This window comes from Diorhabda sublineata, chromosome 4 (assembly GCF_026230105.1).
Source record: "Diorhabda sublineata isolate icDioSubl1.1 chromosome 4, icDioSubl1.1, whole genome shotgun sequence".
In the NCBI taxonomy this organism is placed as follows: domain Eukaryota; kingdom Metazoa; phylum Arthropoda; class Insecta; order Coleoptera; family Chrysomelidae; genus Diorhabda; species Diorhabda sublineata.
Window position 1 is genome coordinate 23,543,350 of NC_079477.1, and position 20,966 is coordinate 23,564,315.

At 29.8% G+C, this 20,966-nt stretch overlaps 1 protein-coding gene across 5 annotated transcripts in view; it reads left to right on the top strand.

The window, feature by feature from the left end:
* Positions 1-20,316, top strand: part of LOC130443408 (fasciclin-3) — a 256,423-nt gene extending 236,107 nt beyond the window's left edge. The window contains exons 2-11 of one of the 5 annotated variants that reach the window (XM_056778006.1): positions 900-1,066; positions 1,399-1,549; positions 1,630-1,764; positions 1,821-2,018; positions 2,074-2,261; positions 2,383-2,524; positions 3,850-3,882; positions 4,827-4,940; positions 16,053-16,083; positions 16,149-20,316. In XM_056778006.1, the coding sequence (XP_056633984.1) occupies positions 900-1,066; positions 1,399-1,549; positions 1,630-1,764; positions 1,821-2,018; positions 2,074-2,261; positions 2,383-2,524; positions 3,850-3,882; positions 4,827-4,940; positions 16,053-16,083; positions 16,149-16,464 (1,475 nt within the window). In that variant the 3' untranslated portion in view covers positions 16,465-20,316. Of the gene's footprint in view, positions 1-899; positions 1,067-1,398; positions 1,550-1,629; positions 1,765-1,820; positions 2,019-2,073; positions 2,262-2,382; positions 2,525-3,849; positions 3,883-4,826; positions 4,941-8,688; positions 14,237-16,052; positions 16,084-16,148 lie in introns of those variants that run through there. The other 4 variants (XM_056778007.1, XM_056778008.1, XM_056778009.1 and 1 more) reach the window with 4 other exon arrangements.
* Positions 20,317-20,966: the final 650 nt, after the last annotated feature.

Sequence of the window (20,966 nt, forward strand, 5' to 3'; positions counted from 1 at the left end):
AACATATTATTTTATCTGAAATGGTCTCTCTTATTTTACGTTAATTGGAGGCTTCTAATATAATGAAATTCATAATTTTCTCACTCCCTTGATCTTTTAATAATCATTTTCTTGAATATGCTTACGTCAATTTATTATTTCCTTATCATAGGTGTCAAATAATAAGCGTCGTAAAGTTGATTGGCAATTTTTGCGACGTTTCATAACCTGGGTCCATCACTTCACACCCGAAACAAAAGAACAATCAAAACAATGGACTGAAAAGGGAGGACCTGGTTTCAAAAAAGACGAAGACCGTTCCATCTGCAGACAAGGTCATAGAGGCGTTTTTTTGGGATGCGCGTGGGATAATTTGTCATTGACTATCTTGAAAAAGAAAAAACTATCAATGGCGAGTATTGAGAGAACTTATTGCAACGATTAATCGAAGAAATAAAGCAAAAACGGCCTCTTTTGACTAAGAAAAATGTGTCGTTTCATTAAGACAATTTATCAGCTATTATTGCAATGGCCGAAATAAATGAGCTAGAGTTTGAATTGCTACTCCATCCACCTTATTCGCCAGACTTATTTTGGTTTAATAAAACTAGTGCCTAAAGAAGAAATTCATTCGTTTTCAACGTCCGAAACACCCTAGAAGACTTAAAAATTAGGTTAAAAATGCGCGAATGCAGCTGAACGATGCCTATTCGATGAAAGCTCGTGGCAATGTCGTCCATCAGGCGTGGCATTTGTGATACTTGAGACCGAAATAGGTCAAAACGTTGATTTTTCAATTGTTTTCTATCAAAAGATATCTAATATCAGGACAATTTATCTAGAAAAACATATGAAAAGATCTAAGAACTAAAAAGTTGATATAAATACCAAACATCTGATTTTAATTTTTTTTGTTTCAGCTCTATGGGCGGCTCAAGTCGACGTGGTTAACAAAGAACTTCTGGTACTTCCTGGTCAAAACGCGACATTCCTTTGTCGCGTCGGTGTAGCTCTCCAGTACTGCAGAATAGAACTACCTGGAGGAAGAACTTTCAATTTAAACAAACAATTACCTTCAAACAGTGAAGTAAGTAAATTATATACTTTTAAAAATACCTAGGTAGCTGAAATCAATCGCTCCCCATAGACTTTGATTGTTTTGGCGGCTTTCATCAATTACAAGAGATCCTTGATGCGAGTTGTCAATTTCTAAAGCATTTAATTCATATTAGAACCACATTATCAACTAGATTTACATGTTTTATGTCGATAAGTTAAAGATTTTGATTTGTCTAACGCATCCAAGTGATAGACTGATCTTTATCGTCCATTCTTGTGGTCTCAATCTTTTTTTATACAGGAAATCGTTCTTTACTATGGATATTTGGGAAGTTTCATGTATTTTTTGTTTTTGCTTAGGTTTCGTATTATGGAAATGGTTTAGATGCTGGACAATGTGGTGTCAACATCCACCAAGTGACTGAAAAAGACAATGGCGCTGTAAAATGCACTTTAGGTATACCTAGTGAAACCGCAGAATCAGTAGGAACAATGTCCCTCATTGTAGCAAGTTAGTACATCACTTAATGTCTTATTGGCATTGAAAGTTGGAAAGAACCACGTGGATTAAATTTTTTTCTCTATTTCCAGAGGCGCCAAAACAACCCGAATTAGATTTAAGTAGAGGAACTGATTCGTTGAGAGTATACAAAATTAACGATGTCTTAGAAGCTTCTTGTATAGTTAGAGATGGACGACCAGTAGCTAATATCAGTTGGTATTTAGGTGAGATCATTAAAATCATTTTGTTATTTAATATTAATGAGGATAAAAATTTTCAGACGATGAACCTATCGATAATATGGCTTTGAGGATGCCCACTGTGATCGATCTCGCGAAGGAGAATCTCCAATCGACTGTACAAAATTTCTCGAGAGTCTTACAACCAATCGATAATGGGAGATTTTTGAGATGCGTCGCTTTTCATCCCGCTTATCCAGGCGGACATTCCGAGACCAAAAGACAACTAGATGTCAAATGTAAGTATCAAAAAGATCATTTTTATCCATAAATAAATTTGTTTTATTGTTTTAGTTCCACCTCTACCCATCGAAGATCCCATCGATAAATTCGGTTATCAAATTGGAAAAGTTGGACTTATTAATATAACCATCGAAGCTAATCCTAAACCGAGAATCGAATGGACAGTCGGAGGTCAACTGATTAAGGAAGGATCTACTGATAATACAGGTAGAATTGAAGCAGAAGCTATTAGAGATTTGGTAAGTTAGATTTTTTTATAAACGTAAAAAATTTTTGTTAATTACTTAAAAATTATGTTGGATACAATTATATTAAGAACCTATAAGATTTTCCCGCTGGAATTCTTATCGTTTTTTTCAGGAACGAGGTAGATACGAAGCGAATCTTAGATTGGCAGCTGTTACAAAACAAGATACCGAAGTAGAATACATTCTAACAGCTTACAACGATCAAGGATCGCAAACGTACCGGATCAAAATTTCCACAAGCCCTGAACCCGAAGGTATGTTACATTAATTCACTTTTAAACATCAATTATCTTATAACTTTTATGTTTATTTCATGTATGAGTTATTCTGAATAGGCGCGAATATAACAAAACCGGTATACAAGTTATATATTGTAATTTCATACCAAACATAATCAGGTGCTTTCAAAATAGATTATTTTTCAAAAGAAATGTCAATATACGAGAGCGGTTTAACTTTTTTAGACGTTATTGTGATTATATTTATAGATTTATCCGTGTTTTTAGTGTTATCTGTTAAGATTCCGCATAAATCTAAAATATAGATATGTTTTAATGTAAACTGTATTCATTGTTAAGTGAAAGTGTCAAAAAAAATGAAAAAGTAATATGAAAATCGAAAAAAAGTTACGTAAATATTGTCCCGAAAATGTTCCGTTTTATATAAGTAGTTCTATGCTTTTAAAAGTGATCATATGAACACGGTTGATGCTAAACGCATAGAGTTGATATTTAATTTAAAGAGAGTGCTAATATATGAGAGTCAACATAAAATAAAGAACCAATCAGAATGGAAATTGGTATATCGATGTTGAAATGAAACCTCGCTCGCTAAAGGCTTTGGACTGTGAATTATTTGAACAAACTGCGCTCTCTATCTCTAATATTAACTCTATGGCAAAACGCTTTGGACTCTTTGGAACAAGCTTCCGTACGCTCTATGTGTCATATTAATTCTATGGATGAACGTCCTGGACTGTAATTTAATGTGAGCATTCAAAAAATGATTAAGATCTGTACCCATGATTTTGAAGACTTTCGAATAGGGAAACGAAAGTAATACAGTGAATATTTTGTTTGTGTTTAAATATAATGCGATTGGATTTTTTCGTCTATATGTCAGAGTGGAAACTTGGGTACCCACTGATACCTCAGAAATAAAAATCCAATTGAAATATGTTTTCGAGAAAGTTTTTTCGGCCGATAAGACGATGGTCATAATACAAAACATAACTTGTTTTGATGATTTTCTGGCACGATTTGGCGACGAGTTTAAGAGAAAAAAACGAACGAATTTGTTGAAGAAAACCATGTGGGAATTGCCCGCAAATTTTCAGATCTACTCTGTATCATTTACTGGAATCAGATAAAAATTGCAAAGACGATAATTTTTACAATTAAGTTTGTCATTGAAAAACCACTATTCTGTCAAATCGCTCTCTTGTATCTAAACATATACCAGGGTTAATAAAACTTGTGCATTAGAAATTTTAATAAATAGATTTTTTTGTAGAACGGTTTTTATATTATCATTAATTAATTTTTTAAAGTGTTTACCCATATTTCATGCTGCTCGACAGGCTTTAAGAAATTCTTTAGGCAAAAAATATACGGTAAGTTAATCATCCTCAAAATAATTTTGTCCAATTGCGGACAGGATTTTTATTTATAGAACTTGATATACGGATATTCTTGAATATTAAAAACTAACCACTCTAATTTTATTATGTACTATGCATTATTCGTACGAAAATCTCTATTAAAAGTGAAACTTTAAGGTTAGGAAATCGCTGTGTTCTTCTCCTGCAAATGGTGCCTTCTTCCGCCATTTCATCCTACAACCGATTCAAAAAATGACTTTTGCGTCATTCCACGTTTCAGAGTTGATTCATCAGGTGCAGTTCAATCATTTGACAATCGAATGTGAGCTAGTACGTTACCCACTTTAAACAGAACTTCAGCATATCCATTCGCGATATGTCCAACACGTTTTTTTGATATCTTTAGAGTCTCAGTTATCTCGATAAGCTTCAAACTAAATTTTTTTGTGGACTTTTTTTATATTTTCGCATTTCGTGCATCGGCCTCGGTGCTTATGTCACTTCGTTTAAACAGCTGTCAAATTTGTCAAATTTACGTGTATTTTGAAGGTTAGGACTAACTGAAAATCGTATGGATTTAATATTTGTAGCTCCATCTATGTGTCACGCTATGAATGTTTGAGTCGACTTTAATACAAGGGAAGTTTTTTATGGGAATTATTTGACAAACAGTTGCAAGAATAGTTTGTGAAAGCGCAGTCGCAAATTGCATCATTTTTCTGATGTAAATTGTAGAAAAAAACCGTCTAAAATGCTAAATAGAATTTTGTAAGGAAAATCGGGTGAATAGAAAGACAAATTCCTCTACTGAAAATTTTTTTAAAAACTATTAAACATGTTTAAAAACCGAAATAAATAGATTTTTTCGATAAAATACTGTGGTCATACAAAAATCACATTATCTAATGAGGAATATACAAAAAAAAGATTTATTAAACGTATACATTTTTTTCTAGGTGTTGAATTAGGGGTAGGAGCCATAGTAGGAGTGGTAGTTTTGGTACTTTTCATAATTCTTTTGGTATCCATCTTGATTTTCGCAAAAATGACAGGAAGATGGTGTTTTACTGGTAAGTAGTAATTATCATAATATTTTTTGAATGTTTAGAAATATACTGTGCTAGAAAAATATAATTTCTAATGAAAACGTTGCTCAATATTAAATATACGAGGTTCGAATTTAATATATAAAGATACGAGGGAAAAAATAAAAATTATTAATATAGAAATATGGTTTTTATTATATTGGTGAGAGGTTGAGGAAAAGTATAGGAAACTACAACATACAACAAAGAAGTATTTAAAAGAAAATAACGTACAATACAAAAGAAATGATGTTTATCAACATGATGTTTTTATCTATGTGCCACGAAAACATCTTGGGTCTAATATATTTGTAATTTGCTTAAATTTTGATTTAATTGAATAAAATATTTTGGAAAACTGAAAATATCTACTTTTTGACTGAGTTTTGACGTGTTATTTATGTCAAATATTGCATGTACATTTTCTTGAAATGTAATAATAGTTTACAAAATAAAAATTTCAAAAATCACTTGATAATATGATCAAAAATTATGTACGAACAAAATAATTTCAATTAATATACAAGGTGTGATAAAAAAATATCAATTGCAACAACTATCCTATTCTACACTCTTATGTCCAAGCAAATAGGGTCTAGTTTGAACACATTGCAGTTTACGATATCTGTGAAGAATTATGGACGCAAATACGCATTAAAATATTCAAATTGACCAAAAAAAGTGCCTAAAAAGTTGAAATACTTTGTTTACAAGCAGTTTTGAAAGTTAAATCACAACAAAAACGTGTCCAAAAAAAGTAGCCTTTATTTGCTAGGTTTTTGCCACTAGAAATCTTATATATACCATAATCCTGAACTAAGGCATTACATTCCAAGAAGAAGTTCACTACCTACTAAAGAAGACGAAGAAGCCAAAAGGGTCATTAATAGTATTTACCAGAAGACGATTTAAGCTTGAATTGACACCCAAACTACGACAATCTTTATCACTATCATGCTATATGCGTCTGCACTACCATAAATTACTGCAAGAACTTCCAAGTTCATCAGTGAACGCCTCTTGGTACATCAGAACCTAGCAGATCTACAGAGAGTTCAACCAAATGAAAATAGATGATATAATGGAAAATAGCGCCAGAAGATATCACCACCAGCTCAAAAGGGAGCTCTCGGACTGCACTAGAGAAGACTACGTCTGGTATGCGAAACCGAGAACACACAAATAGAAGAAAAAGAACAAATTAGGGGTGACCTATTAGATATCCTGATCCCAGGAGCAAAATAAGTAGGGACAGCTTTAGCAATCCACTCTATTTAAGTCCTTAAAACGATTTCAAGAGCTAAAGATCCACTTCAAAATCTAACTAAGAGGAAAAGATTTGTAATAAGACTTCACCCCATGTAAAAACATGCATACAAAGCGAACTGAAGAAAAAAAGGACTACCATGAAGAAAAGAAGACGATGTTTGGGTACTCTTGCTAAACCCATGGAACTAGAAAGGACAGTGAGCGGCAGAAAATACGGTAACACCATCGGATGAAACCTCTTTCCTTAATGCATCATTCAGAGTGATCTTCTTAGTAAAATAATTGAACTTTGTTATCACACCTCGTAATCTAGATGACGATGTCATTTAAATATTGATTATTGAAGCTCTAAGCTCAAGTAATCGTGTAGGTATTCTTGAGTTCAATTGATACAAGTTGGATTTCTTTTTCCATAAATTGCTGAATAAATAGAAGGAAAATATTGAAAACTAAATATACATAAAAAAGAATGATTAAATTTAAGAGATCGAATTGTAAATGATATATCGAACTTTAGTATAAACAGTTTAGACATATTATCAGGTGATTTATTGTTAGGTTAGTTTCTAGATGTAGCATTTTATAGTCTAATAAAATAAAAGTGACATGAATCATCATCGACGTGATCGTATACTAGAACCGAACCGAACGGTTTATCACAATGACAAAAATCTTAATAATTGAAATCGGTGTCGTTTATTATATTATTAACAAATAATTGATGAGTTTCATATTTTTATTCTATTCAATGTCCTTCAGCCTATTATTTATTTTAATTACATTATCTGTATATAAAATTGATATCAATTGACATGATTGATTGATATAAATTGACATAAATTGATATGAATTGACATAAATTGACATGAGTGAACAAGAATTGACATGAGTTGACATGAATTGATATAAATTGACAAGAATTGGCATAAATTGACATGCTTTGATATAAATTGACATAAATTGATATAAATTGACATGAATTGACATGAATTGATATAAACTGACATAAATTAACATGATTTGATATAAATTGACATAAATTGATATGAATTGACATAAATTGACATGAGTTGACATGAATTGATATAAGACATGAGTTGACATGAATTGATATAAATTGACAAGAATTGACATGAATTGATATGAATTGACATGAATTGATATGAATTGACATGATTACAAACATTTTCACATGCATGGCGTTTCACGTTTTCAATATAGTGAACTTTTAGAATCATAGGTGCGTGATTTAAGATGATTCAATTCATTTTTATTTTATAAGGCTATAAATATTATATGTAACAATTTTTTTTATAATGAATAAAAGCTAATATTGAAGAGGCACGTCCTGTGGTAAGTCCCTCTAGTGAATGTTTGTAGAACCAGCATGTGAAAATACAGTTTTGGAATATTAGATAATCTCGTTTGCATGATATGAATAAAGCACGAAAAAATAATGTATGTCGATTTAGAATTTTAGATAAATTATTATGAATCAATTTAAAAATTTGAGGTTAACTATAGAAATATTTCATGAAATTGATTATAACCTTATTTTTTGTTAACATTTGACATTATAACCTAAAAGTAACGATCTGTTCGCCATTTTGTCTTCTCCATTAACTTTATAATCAAAAGTATATATTTCATTTTTATTATTTCGTTTACCGCCGATATAATTTCAATCGTAAATTCGAACAATAAAACGTTACAGATTTAAAATACTGTTGAATTTTTATTGTTCGGTATATACATAATTTATTATCAAGCACTAGGTTCGTTTGAAAAAATGTATATGACAACAACTAACACCACCACTTTTCATTGGAAAACAATTTTACTATTGTGGATTTGAACGCAATCGTTTTATTGGAAATGTTTTATTTATGAGATATTTCTACTAGATACGAGGACTAGTCAAAAAATAACCTACACTGAACTACCACGATATTAATAAATACTATTTGACAACCGTTTCGTTTAATAACTTACCATCTACAGTTACCACTACATCTTTACATTGTTGTGGACACTGCACTAAACATTTATAGATCTGAAAACAGCTTATGACTCAATCCAGAAAGATATTCACGTGGAATATATTAAATAAATTAGAAGTACCAGAAAAAGTGGACTAAGCCCACTATTATTCATCAAAACAATTGATGAAATACAGATATAGGAAAATAAAGGCAATAATCAATAAATCAAATGATAATACCAACACAGGACAGGAAGAGATGGAAGAAATTGGTAATTGGATAGTAAATACACGTTCGACGCCCTAGAGAGGCCAAAAAGAAAAAGAGAAGATTAAAAATTAACTTGGTGTTATAAGATGTGTTCCTAAAATGATTGAGACAACAAAAGGGATTTAAAAGCTTGCTTGATATTTGGATATGTTTGAAATTGAATAAAGAACCTTGTCAAATGCCTTCTTCATATTAGCTTTTATTTGTTATAGGGGGAGCCACAGTGATCGACTACACGACAGGCGAAAACGGCCAACCCCCGCATTCCGATGGTGTATCGGGCGACGGAGTCGACAATCCCCATCATCAAGTTTCATCTGAATACATTAACGGCAGCGATCTGCCTATAAAAAAAGACGAAAAAGTTGATACGGCCGTGTAATAGTTTTTAATTAATGACGTATTAATTGAGAAAAATCACGGGGTGTTACTTTTTTATTGAAAGATCTATTTAAAAGTTTATCCATATTGTAATATTCGTATTAATACGTGGATTTATTTCATTTTTCTTTTATGTTTTAAAGTATAAAAAAAGTAACAACTCTATCGGTGTATTATCTACGAAAAAATTTAACATTTCGAATGTTAGGTTATATTCAACTTTGTCGATATTTTTTTGAGGTTAGAATTTAGTGTGATAAGAGGTCAATCTGTGTTTGCGTATGCAGCTAATAAATGGACATTATATATATAGATCTATATATATATATATTATATTTGTAAGTTTATTTTATAGTATAAAAAAGAAATAATTGTGTTGGGTATAATTGCTTGTAGTATATTTGGACTGATGATATTTATAGTATCAAATTTTGAAAAAAATAATGTAATCAAAATTATTGTGCGTCGAGAAATAAAAAGAAATCAGTCTCTTGGTCCATTTCATTCCATTTTGATACATTTCCAAAAATCACTTTTTGAATTCCAAATATATTTATGTATTTCGAGATAAACATGACAACACTGTACTATTACGTACGTACAATGTTGTAACGTTTTTAATGGAGTTATTTCCGTTCTAATATACGAATTGACTGCTATTTATAGGTTAGATATTTTTCAAAATACAAAAAAAACGTTGTCTATTTCTATTTAGAACTTATATGTATATAAAATATATTAGTTTTATTACTACATAAGATGTTGAACATAAACTACAATTATATTCGTTGCCTTTCAAAATCAGTTATTCCAAACTATGAGTTTAGATTTTTTTCTTGAATTTTACACTTATTTTTTCATTTATTTGTAGTTTATGCGATACGCTTTGAACTCAGCAAATATTTTGTTCGAAAAGTAGGTTGCTATTCGAAACAAAAATAATCTTATACTGTTTTCATTACCACATCTAAAATAATGTTCTATGGGTTCCATAACCTCTATCAAAACATCCAGAAACTTATTACTCACTTTATTCCCATGATATCGCAATAAGACTTAATTTTTGACCACCTTGTAAAACGTTAATAATTCAGAAGTACCAACTGTTTTTATAAATGTCAAGTTTCTCAAAACGCGATGTAAAATGTAATCTATGGGGTTTTTCCTTCTTGTTTTATTCCTTTCTCTTTAATCCCATTTGATCCGATCAGTAGTTCATTTGTCTTTGATCCCAATTGTGCATACGTTCGTTTATCTTTGAATTCATCCAATTAGATCAATGGTTCATTTGTCTATGATCTAGTGGTTCGTTTCTCTTTAATCCCATCTGACCCGATCAGTAGTTCATTTGTCTTTGATCCCAATTGTGCATACAAGTCGTTCGTTTATCTTTGAATTCATCCAATTAGATCAATGGTTCATTTGTCTATGATCTAGTGGTTCGTTTATTTTAAATCCTATTTGATTAGATCAGTCATTCATTTGTCTATTATCTACAGCTATTAGATCAGTTGTTGTTTGTTATTCATTCAGTTGTTAATTCTTCTGCGATTCTCATTTAATCCTTTATCTTATTTATTTGTTTATTCGTCTGTGTTCTCATGTGATTTAATCAGTTTCTCGTTTGTCATTCAGCTCAATTGTTCACAGCAGTGGTTTATTATCTGTGATATTATGTGATCTGATCAGTTGTTTGCTCTGCATCTAATTTTCTTCATATCATTAGATCACTCATTCGTTTGTCTGTGATCTGATTTGATTAGATCAGTTGTTCGTTTGTCCTTCATCTCATATATTCATAACAGTGGTTCATTTATTTTGATCTTACTTTTGATTAGATCTGTTGTTCATTTATCTGCGATCTCATGTGATCATTTTAATGGTTCGTTTATTTTAAATCCCATTTAATTAGCTCAGCAATTCGTTTGTCTATGATCTCATTTGCTTATATCAATAGTTCGTTTATCTTTGATCCCATTTTTGTTAGATCTATGGTTCATTTGTTGATATCAATGGTTCGTTCATATCATTTATTTAGATCAGTGGTTTATTTATCTGTGGCTCGTTTATCTTTGATAGCATTTAATTAGATCACTCATTAGTTTGTCTGCGATCTGATTTGATTAGATTAGTTGTTCGTTTGTTCTTCATCTTTTGTGTTCATTTCAGCGGTTCTCTTATGTTTAATCTCATTTGATTAGCTCAGTAGTTCGTTTGTCTATGATCTCATTTTCTTTATATCAGTAGATCGTTTATCTTTATTCCAATTTGTCATAAGATCTATGGTTCATTTGTCTGCGATCTCATGTGATCAGATCACTTGATCGTTTGTTTGTGATCTCATTTGATATGTTCGGTAGTTCGTCTCATATTATCAAATTTTCTTATTTTGTTTTACTTTTGTGCTTTTATTTGTTTGCTTTTTCATTTTCTATATATTAATATTTTTTTCGGAACAAAAATATTTATTCTATCAAGTCTTCCATTACGTCTCTTCTAAGTCTTCCAAAATGTATTATAATGATTCAATTGATTCCAGATTTTGTTACTTTGTAAAATTAATAATAAAAAATAGCAGCCTACTAATTTGATATATGGGCAATTCTTAAATCATTTAAAGTTTTTTGAATCGCCCTGTATTGACATTATATTTACCGAGTTCCTAACTTAAGTGTTTCACTGGATAAAAATATATGATAAGTACCATTTTATTGTGAAATATTTTAAAACTAAGTTAAATCGAGCGGTCCAATTTTCTTTTTTTTATCTCATTGTATATTATTTTATTATTTCTCTAATATGACATTTAATTAAGGATAAATACTCAATATTTTTTAGTGATTTACTATTTTGTATAGATTTAAATTATTTATATTGTAAACTCTTTTTACAAATTTATTAAAATATCTTTATACTGCCATATTTAACCATCAGATTTTAACACTGTAATCAATTTTTCTTTTGTTAAAAGTCGAATTTACAAAAAAATAGTTTTCCAAAAAACCATTCTTCTCAAATTCTTTTCTGTAGTGTTAATGAAAAGTACATTTATATTTGACAGCCATAATAGAAGTTTTTAAATTTAATCTTGATGTCATTTAACACGTTCACTGATGGATATTTGCTAAGCAAGATTTATCAACATAACTTGCCACAATAATTATAGTTTCTTCTAATTCCATGCCTTAATAATAAACAATACATTTTTTGAAGATTCCAGGATACAAAATACAAAATTTTTTTTTGCTTTTGTCATCAAGATTGAAATTATCTATCTACTACTTTATCTTAACATGTCAAAGACTTTCGAAATCCAATTTTGATTTGTGGTATATTTCGACTTCTGACTTAAAAAAAATAATTTAACATTCCATGTTGTATTCTTATTGTGGTTATGATGAACAACAAGCACTACAAACTTTACAATTTTTTCACTTTATAAGTATCATAAATATTGAAAATCAAATTCATAATTATTCATAGAATTTGAATGTTATAAAACGAACTTTATTAATAAATGGGACAATAATTATTATTTTTATTCATTTAAGAAGGGAAAAATAACAAGTTTACACATTTTTTTAGAAAAAAATCGACTAATAATGAATTTTTGGCTACTTAAAAAAGTTTTTTTTTTATTTAATTACTTGCAAAAGTTTTTAGCTTCCATTTTACTCGGAATTTATAAAAAAACGAATATTTTCGAACTAATTGCAATAAAAATCAAAAATATAAAATTTTTCTCAGCAAACCTAAAAAAAATTATATATCGCTTTCTCGAATTATTTTTCTTACTCTAAGAAATATAAAACACCCTGTACTACTCACTTTTTTTGTTATTGAATCCAGTCAATTATAATTAAATATTGGTTATGAAACCATACAATTTGATTTTCATTTTGATATAATGAAAATATTATTTTCCAATTAGATCCTCGACATTAAGATTGTTACAATTTACTTTTTTGTTCACTTCTTCATTGTCTCATTATGATCGTTGTATTAACAATAAATAATTAGTAATTCATCAAATTTAATTAGTTATGGCATAGCAACTTTTTTTTTTCAACTAAATTATAACAAAATGACATTGTAAACAACAATTTTTGATAAATACAGAGTTGCCAATGTTGAAAACAGTTCCAAAGATAGAGTTGCCAACGAGAATTAAAGTATATTTATGTCGGAGAATATTTGACAGTATTTTGCTATTATTTAATATTTTAAATAAATGAATTTGTTTAGAACTTCTCGCTTAACTAATTAATTAACAGTCTTTTTTGAAAAACTCCTACGTTTCACTACAATTGTGACTGTCTCGAATATTTGACATTTGACAGATTTGTATCGAAACTATTAATATGATTTATTTATGACTGCACAGCACTTAACACTCATTTTGGATAATTTATTTTTATTTACTTTATTTTCTAACATTCAAAACTTAATATAATTAATGAAGACTATTTAGTTGCTTTTGATTTTGAATACTTTAATTTTATTCACTTTATTTTCTAGTATTCAAAATATAAAATAATTAATGAAGACTTCTTTAAAAACTTTTCGCGTTTCACTACACTGTTTGGCATATTTGACATTTGACAGATTCGTTTTGAAACTATTAACTTCTAATGCCATCGAAGGCCAAAAACCTTGTTAACATGGTCCACATAGGTTGCAAGCTCCTAGATTGTGCATTTCGTGCCGTACATTACACATGAGCACGAGATCGAATTGTCATATTTTACTTTTTGATTACAAATAATTTGAAGTAGTGTTTTCTATTTTCATATTATGTTTCATATTAATTTATATTCATCGTTTACTTTTGTATTCATAATAAATTAAAATATGGCCCAATTGAACTTAACCTCAAAAAACTGAGCCAACACTCATTATTCTAAGCATTTTGATGATTTGACATTGACATTCCGAAACTCGATTAATATGATTTGTTGATAGCTGCACAGTACTCATAGTGCTAAGTATTTTAATGCTTTTGATTTTGGATACTTCACATTATTTTCTAGTATTCAAAACATATAATAATTAATCAAGAATTACGGTATATATTTATCGTTTAAAGCAATTATACATTTAGTTTAGAATATCCAACTTGTCAATGAAGTGTCAATAATATTTTTATTTCAAAATTTTCAAGCGGACTGTTGACATTGATTCACTCTGTATATTTATCACGTAGAATTTTTTTTTGTGAAAGTCACTAAATTCCAGTTAATTAAGTACTTAAAATATAGATATTACATAAATTAATGTAAAAATTTTTGTATGTTAAATATATTCGTAAAAATATTTAGAATAAGTTGGACAAATCACTTATAACTTGTTTTATAAATAAATATATTGATTGAAATATTATCAAGTTGATTTATTTACAGTGGCGTGCAAAAGATATTTTAGAAAGGTATTTTTCACATAAATTGAAGACTCCCTCATATATTTTGACTTGAAAATTGTGTGAGGCCCAGTGGGAGCTACAATTTCACCCAATTTTTTATTCGATGAATACAAACAAAGTTTCCAAATATGAAGTATAATAGTTTATTTAGTATTTCACGATCTACTAGTATATTAACAAGCAATAAAAATAACGAATCGCCTTTTTCTGAATGTCTCAGAAACGTTTCCATTACATATACAGTAGAAACAGTGAAGGGCTTCCATCACGTGATTCAATCTAAGATTTATCGAATACACATTTTCTTTATACCATCTTCTATCAATAAATATCGATTATAATAGATGGATTGTCTTCTTGACAAGACCAACTACAACACATAGGTAAATGTTTCTGTTTATTGACATTGGTATTTATAAGAAGAGACAACATTATAATTGACATGCTAAAAGATGAATTTGATGTTACCGCATTTTGAGGTTATGCGAGCTTTGTTAACTGTGTTGTTTTTAGCAAATTTTTTGATTTAACGGAATTATATATAATATATTATAAGTTCTTTTAAGTACTCATTTGACTTTTTATTTAATTTTACTTCGGTAACTATCAAACAATTCGTTGTAAAGTTTTGACGTTTTATAATATAATACCTAAAATACCGTAAGACGGGAAGATTATAATATATAATGGCTGAAAACAGGAGTTTGTTATAAATTTGAATATTTATGTTTTTGAATCATCTTGATTTTCGTTCTGATTTAAACTTATAGACAGGTAAAAATTTGACGTTTCGACTTATTGTGGTCTTTGCATAATATTTTGATGCCTAAAATCAAGACGATTTAGAATCATAAACATATCAAGAGCTCTAAGAAATAAGAAAATTAAGAAATTTGATTTTTTTTGGAAAAAAAACAACAACTTTTTGACCTCTTTCATCTATTCAAAGGGTATTATAATAAAGTTAACATCTATTTAAACACATTTCTATTTATATTATGCATTTCAGAGCGCTGACAATATCTGTAAAAACGATATGTTCCGTTAAAAAAAAAAAGAAGAAAAACCATCTAACTGGATTTTGTAATTTATTCGCTCAGTATATCGATATACAAATGAAAACAATTAAAAAAGTTAAATTTCTTCAATTCGTAAAAGGCTAACATTTGGAATATTAGTCATACCTATTATTTATACTCTGTTGACAGAAATTTTGATTTGATTCATATGAATATGTTGCTGACGTCCACAGTTTCTACTATACCAAACTTTGAAAATTTATAAATTGAAAGAAGAATCGATGTCGTTGAATTTAAGTTCCTCCTATTTTGCGCTGAGATCAGTTTCCAAAGAACTGAACTGTTCCATCTCCTTAACAGTCTGTGGTGCGACTCCACCTTCAGAATTAGTTAAAGGCTCAATTTCTTACAATGCAAAAAAAATGCACAATCACTTGCCAATTGGAATCAAATCGATATTATCTTTTCTTGCATTTCGCAATAATTTGAGGTCATATTTACTGGAAAGTCTCTTCTACTCTGTAAATGACTTTTATTCTAATAATAATTTCAATTTAATTATTTTATTTGTATGTTTATTTAGCTATTTTTATGTTTGTTTTTTAGTTTTTACAAGCTTTTGTCTACAAATTGTGACAAGTATTTCATTCTATAACATAAATGTTGAAAACTACAGAAACATAAAGAATACGAAAAGTTCAAATGTATATAATTGTTTCTTTATTCTCAATTAACAATTTATTTTTCACTATTCCAGGTGGAAGTGATACACGACATTTTGGTGAATCGTGAGTATATTTTTTCACATTTCTTCACTTTTTCTACGTCCATAATTTGAATAAATTGTTTTTAGTAGCGACACTGAAAGTGCTGACGTCCGTCCAAGAGAAACGAAAACCCCCAACAAACTAACTTCCCTTTTTAAAAAGAATAAAGATCAAGTAGCCTCGGAAAATGAACTCAAGCCGAAACTCATGAAAAATGAGGAGAAGAACCTACAGGAACAACCTAATGTTCCCGAAGGAGACGAAAGAGCATTAGTTTATGCGGAACTGGATCTTGTAAGAGCAAACATGGTACCAGTCGTTAAAAACGACGACGAAAAAACCGAATATGCTGAAATTGTTTATACACCGAGCGACGAGGGAAAAGAATCTCCCAAAAAGTGAAAAATAAATGACTGACGACATATGATATTTAATTATTATTTAAAACATATTTAAAGAATTAATTTCCCATTTTGGTCTTTAACCTTATGATTATGAAAATTATCTGATGGGTCATTTGAAGTACTTCATAGTTGTTTTTTCAAGAATATTTGTTTGAATCTCCTTGTAACAGTTGAAAGATTGTGGTTTACAAAATGTATCTGTTTTCTACTAAAACTAAAAATTTCATAAAAATCATTTTAATCACTAAAATACAGGCAAATTAGGCGATTTTGCGCTTGAATTAAATTTTGCTTTACTAGATTCAATTCTGGGAGGTTTTGGGATACTGAATAAATATATCAACTCGAAAACTATTCGAAAATGACAAAGAATGTTGAGTACAAAATTCTCTACAAAAAAGTATCTCAGATATTTGTTCCTATACTCAAAATTTGCTCTTTAAAATTGGTTTATACACTCAAAAATATTTTGAATCGCGAATAACTCGAAAACTACAAGGAATTCGAAAAAAATTGCTGGTGCATAAAATGTACAGCACAAAATTCTCCACAAATTGGTCAAGAATCATTTTTTCCTAACCTCAAAATTTTCACAGTAGAATGGGTTCATGTACTCAAAAATATTCTTCAGCACAAACTTCCGTAACAAAAAATGTGGAGCACAACATTCTGTACAAAAAAAGTTTCAATTTTTCCCTAACCTCAAAATTTCCTTTATGAGGTTTGAACGCTCAAAAATATTTTGAATCACGATTCACTCGAAAACTACGTAGACATCGAAAAAAAGTGCCGAAGTCAAAGCTGTAGAGCACAAAATTCTCCACAAAATAGTTCCCAAGCACTTTTTCATAACCTCAAAATTTTCAACGTAATATGCGTTCAAGTACAAAACATTTTGTATCGTGAATAATTCGGAATCCATGAGGATTTCGAAAATACTTCCGGGACAAAAAATTTAAAGTCCAGCATTCAGCATAAAAAATATTTTAATTTTTTCCTAATCTCAAAATTTCCGTTATAAAATGGCTTTGAACGCTCAAAAATATTTTGAATCGTGAATAGATCGAAAACCACCTAGAAATCGAAAAAAGTGCCGGAGCCAATACTGTAGAGCCCAAAATACTCTATAAATTGGTTCCCAGGCTGAGATTCTAAGTTTCAAAATGAGTATCCACATTTTTGTGAAAGAGAAACTATTAAAAAGTCTGTGAATATTGAAATAATAATCAACCGAGAACAAAGTGTCCCAAGTCGAAAATTATTATAGCTCACCCGAGTAGAAAAAATAGAGATCTCAACCATCATAATGCATTTTGATTTTTTGAAAACGAAGTAACTTCCCAAAAATTAGAGCACTCTCCATATGCGCTTGGAATGGAATTCGCACTGGTGGAAATTTGTGTGTGGATGCTCCGGCTTTCGGCGTTGAGGGAGGTTTAGGCCCCTTTCACACCAAACGAATCCGAATCAATCCGGATCACTCCGAATCAAGTTGAATTTGGTTCGTCATCTCCACTCTTTCACACCAGCTGAATCTATGAAAATCCTTTCATCTTCTTTTTGTTTTCCTTCTTTTAGTTGCTTTTGAGCTCTCATCATGGACGCAGTTGTTTTAAATGCAATAGTGTTTCGTAGGAGGCAACGGCGGAAACAGAAAACAAGAAAAGTGTGGATACATTACATAAATAGGAAAAGGCCGGATTTTGGTATGTGATTTTTATCACTGGCGTTATAAATCGCACTACCACGTTCATCTCGTATGGTTGTTGATTCAAGACTGACCGGACGAGGAATCTGACAAGTTGAGTCAAGTGCGACCTCGAATAAAACCTGATTGAACCAGATTCGTCCGGTCTGAAGGCGGGAAAAGAGTCACTTCACATTTAAACGGAGCCGAATCTTGGTCAATCAGATTCAACTTGATTCGGAGTGATTCTGATTGATTCGGATTCGTTTGGTGTGAAAGGGCCCTTACTCAGAAATAGTGGCTCCAACGAAAAAATACCTTGAGACGTTTTTTGTAGAAAATTTTTTGTGTTCTACATTATTGGTTTGGGTAGTTTTTTGCGAATTCTTCTTAGTTTTCGAATTATTCGCGTTTAAATATTTTTTTGAGTCACAAGTCCCAAAATTTCGAAAATCCCTGCATGGAATTTTGTTGCTAGACTTATTCAGTAACCGGAAACGTCTGATCATCTAGAAAAGCACCCAATTTAATTTCGGGTTTAATCCCATATACTATTTAATTTAGATTATAATTTTAAAAAATTTATTACTTTTATATTGGTTTAATTTAGACAGTCATGGAGCTGAATCTATATGTACTTAATTAAATAGTAAATTTGTTTGATATTATTTTTAAGTTACAAATTTAGTGCATATACAAAAATTTTTTTGTTTCTTATATAATTTATTGTTAGATATTTTTTAATAATTCATAAATTTCTATTTTTTCCTGAGCCCTTAATCCGTCCAATACACAATGAAATATTTAGTACATCTGTTCTTTTGTTTTATCATGACAAAAAGCTGCCTGCACAATTTATAAATGTTATTAAATACTCACCAATTATTGATACAAAATCTAACAAGGCATAAAACATTTGAATAATATAAGATATAATACAACAATTTTTGAAAATTGTATAATTCGCTATATATATTCGACTGTATAGTATAAAGCGACTGTAATCTAATAATGCTACCAGATCCATCTAGGGCTCTGAACTTTAATTTAAAAATTGATTCAACGTTGAATCATCCGTGTGAATCTAGAATCCGTCTAGAATATTGGTAGTTTGTGACATACCTACTAGAGTCCTTTCCCCAAATTAATAATCGTGTAACCCGATCAAAATCTGATTGTTCGGAAAGTAATCAGAATCGTTTTTAATTGAGCGAAATAATCGAATCGTAATTACATTCTAGTATATCGTAAATACGATCAGCTGATGAGTTTAGTTAGTTTCGTTCACGATAGCGACGTTCGTTGATAAAATTTTGAGCTGCGATCTGTAATCAGCTGATAGGCGATCTATCTGATGCAGGATCATAGGACGTGCTTTTTAATTGTTCCTATAGCTCCATTCAATTTGTTAGAACAGTCTAAAATCTGTTCGAACGAGTTGAAAACACAAAATAATCAGAACTAACCTATAAATGCTTTTGAATTCTTTAAACTTTGTAAAACATTAAAATGGACGTGCACACTATGAAAAAGTTACTTATTTTATACTTGCAACAAGAATAAAGACTCTGTTTTAAATTTGTTTCAAATGAGGAACGTAATAATTTAGTTTACATGTTTGTTGCAATTAATAAACGCAAAAAACAAAACAAGAAAGAATTGTTGAATACCAACACTTATTACAATATTCTTCACAAGATTATTTTATTCAATTTAAGAATGTGATCTAGTTCTGTAAAGTAGTTGGTAAAATGTAGAAAATAAACTATTTTGAGGTTAGGTTAACATATATATGAAATTGTGGCACATTTATTGATATAAGAAAGAGAATAAAATTTTGGAATACAATTGTACCTAATTAAAATACAAATTGAGATTAAAATAGAATAATAGTAATTAAATTTGAGGTGAGTTACAATTTGTTTTGGTAAATTTTTGTATTAAATAAGAATTAAACCATAGTTAATTCTTTTAGGAAGTATAGGGTGTGTTTATTGTATAATTTGCTCACTATTTTTAAATTTTACACATACTATTAGCTACCAAAGTTGTAACGTGCTTTGCCTTGTATTCAATTCGTCCATAATTATTAATATAAGTAAAATATGTACTTAAATTTTATAGTTTATCGTACTTTTATATAATAAACCTTATATCAAGTTACTTTGTGTTTTAAATCTACCTCTCATCTTTCGAAAATGAATTAAGTAAAATTTTTTTCATGTAATAGAGGAAACAGAACGTCTGCTGGTAGTTATAAGAAAATTTTGATTCATTTACTGCGTTCGATTACGTACATCGATCTCACTGCTCGGTTAGTGTTCGGTTACATACATTTTCGAACATTCTTTACTGCAAATATTGAAAGAGAGCTGTCAGATTTGCTTTGACTTTTGACGCTTCGTTTGACATTCCAATTTTCATCAGTTAGCAATTTTATTTGACATATTATTAGCTACAAAAGTTGTAGCGTGCTTTGCCTTTTATTCAATTCGTCCATAATTATTAATATAAGTAAAATATGTACTTAAATTTTATAGTTTATCGTACTTTTATATAATAAACCTTATATCAAGTTACTTTGTGTTTTAAATCTACCTCTCATCTTTCGAAAATGAATTAAGTAAAATTTTTTTATGAAATTGAGGAAACAGAACGTCTGCTGGTAGTTATAAGAAAATTTTGATTCATTTACTGCGTTTGGTTACGAACATCGATCTCACTGCTCGGTTATTGTTCGATTACATACATTTTCGAACACTCTTTGCTCCGAATATTGAAAGAGACCTGTCAGATTTGCTTTGACTTTTGAC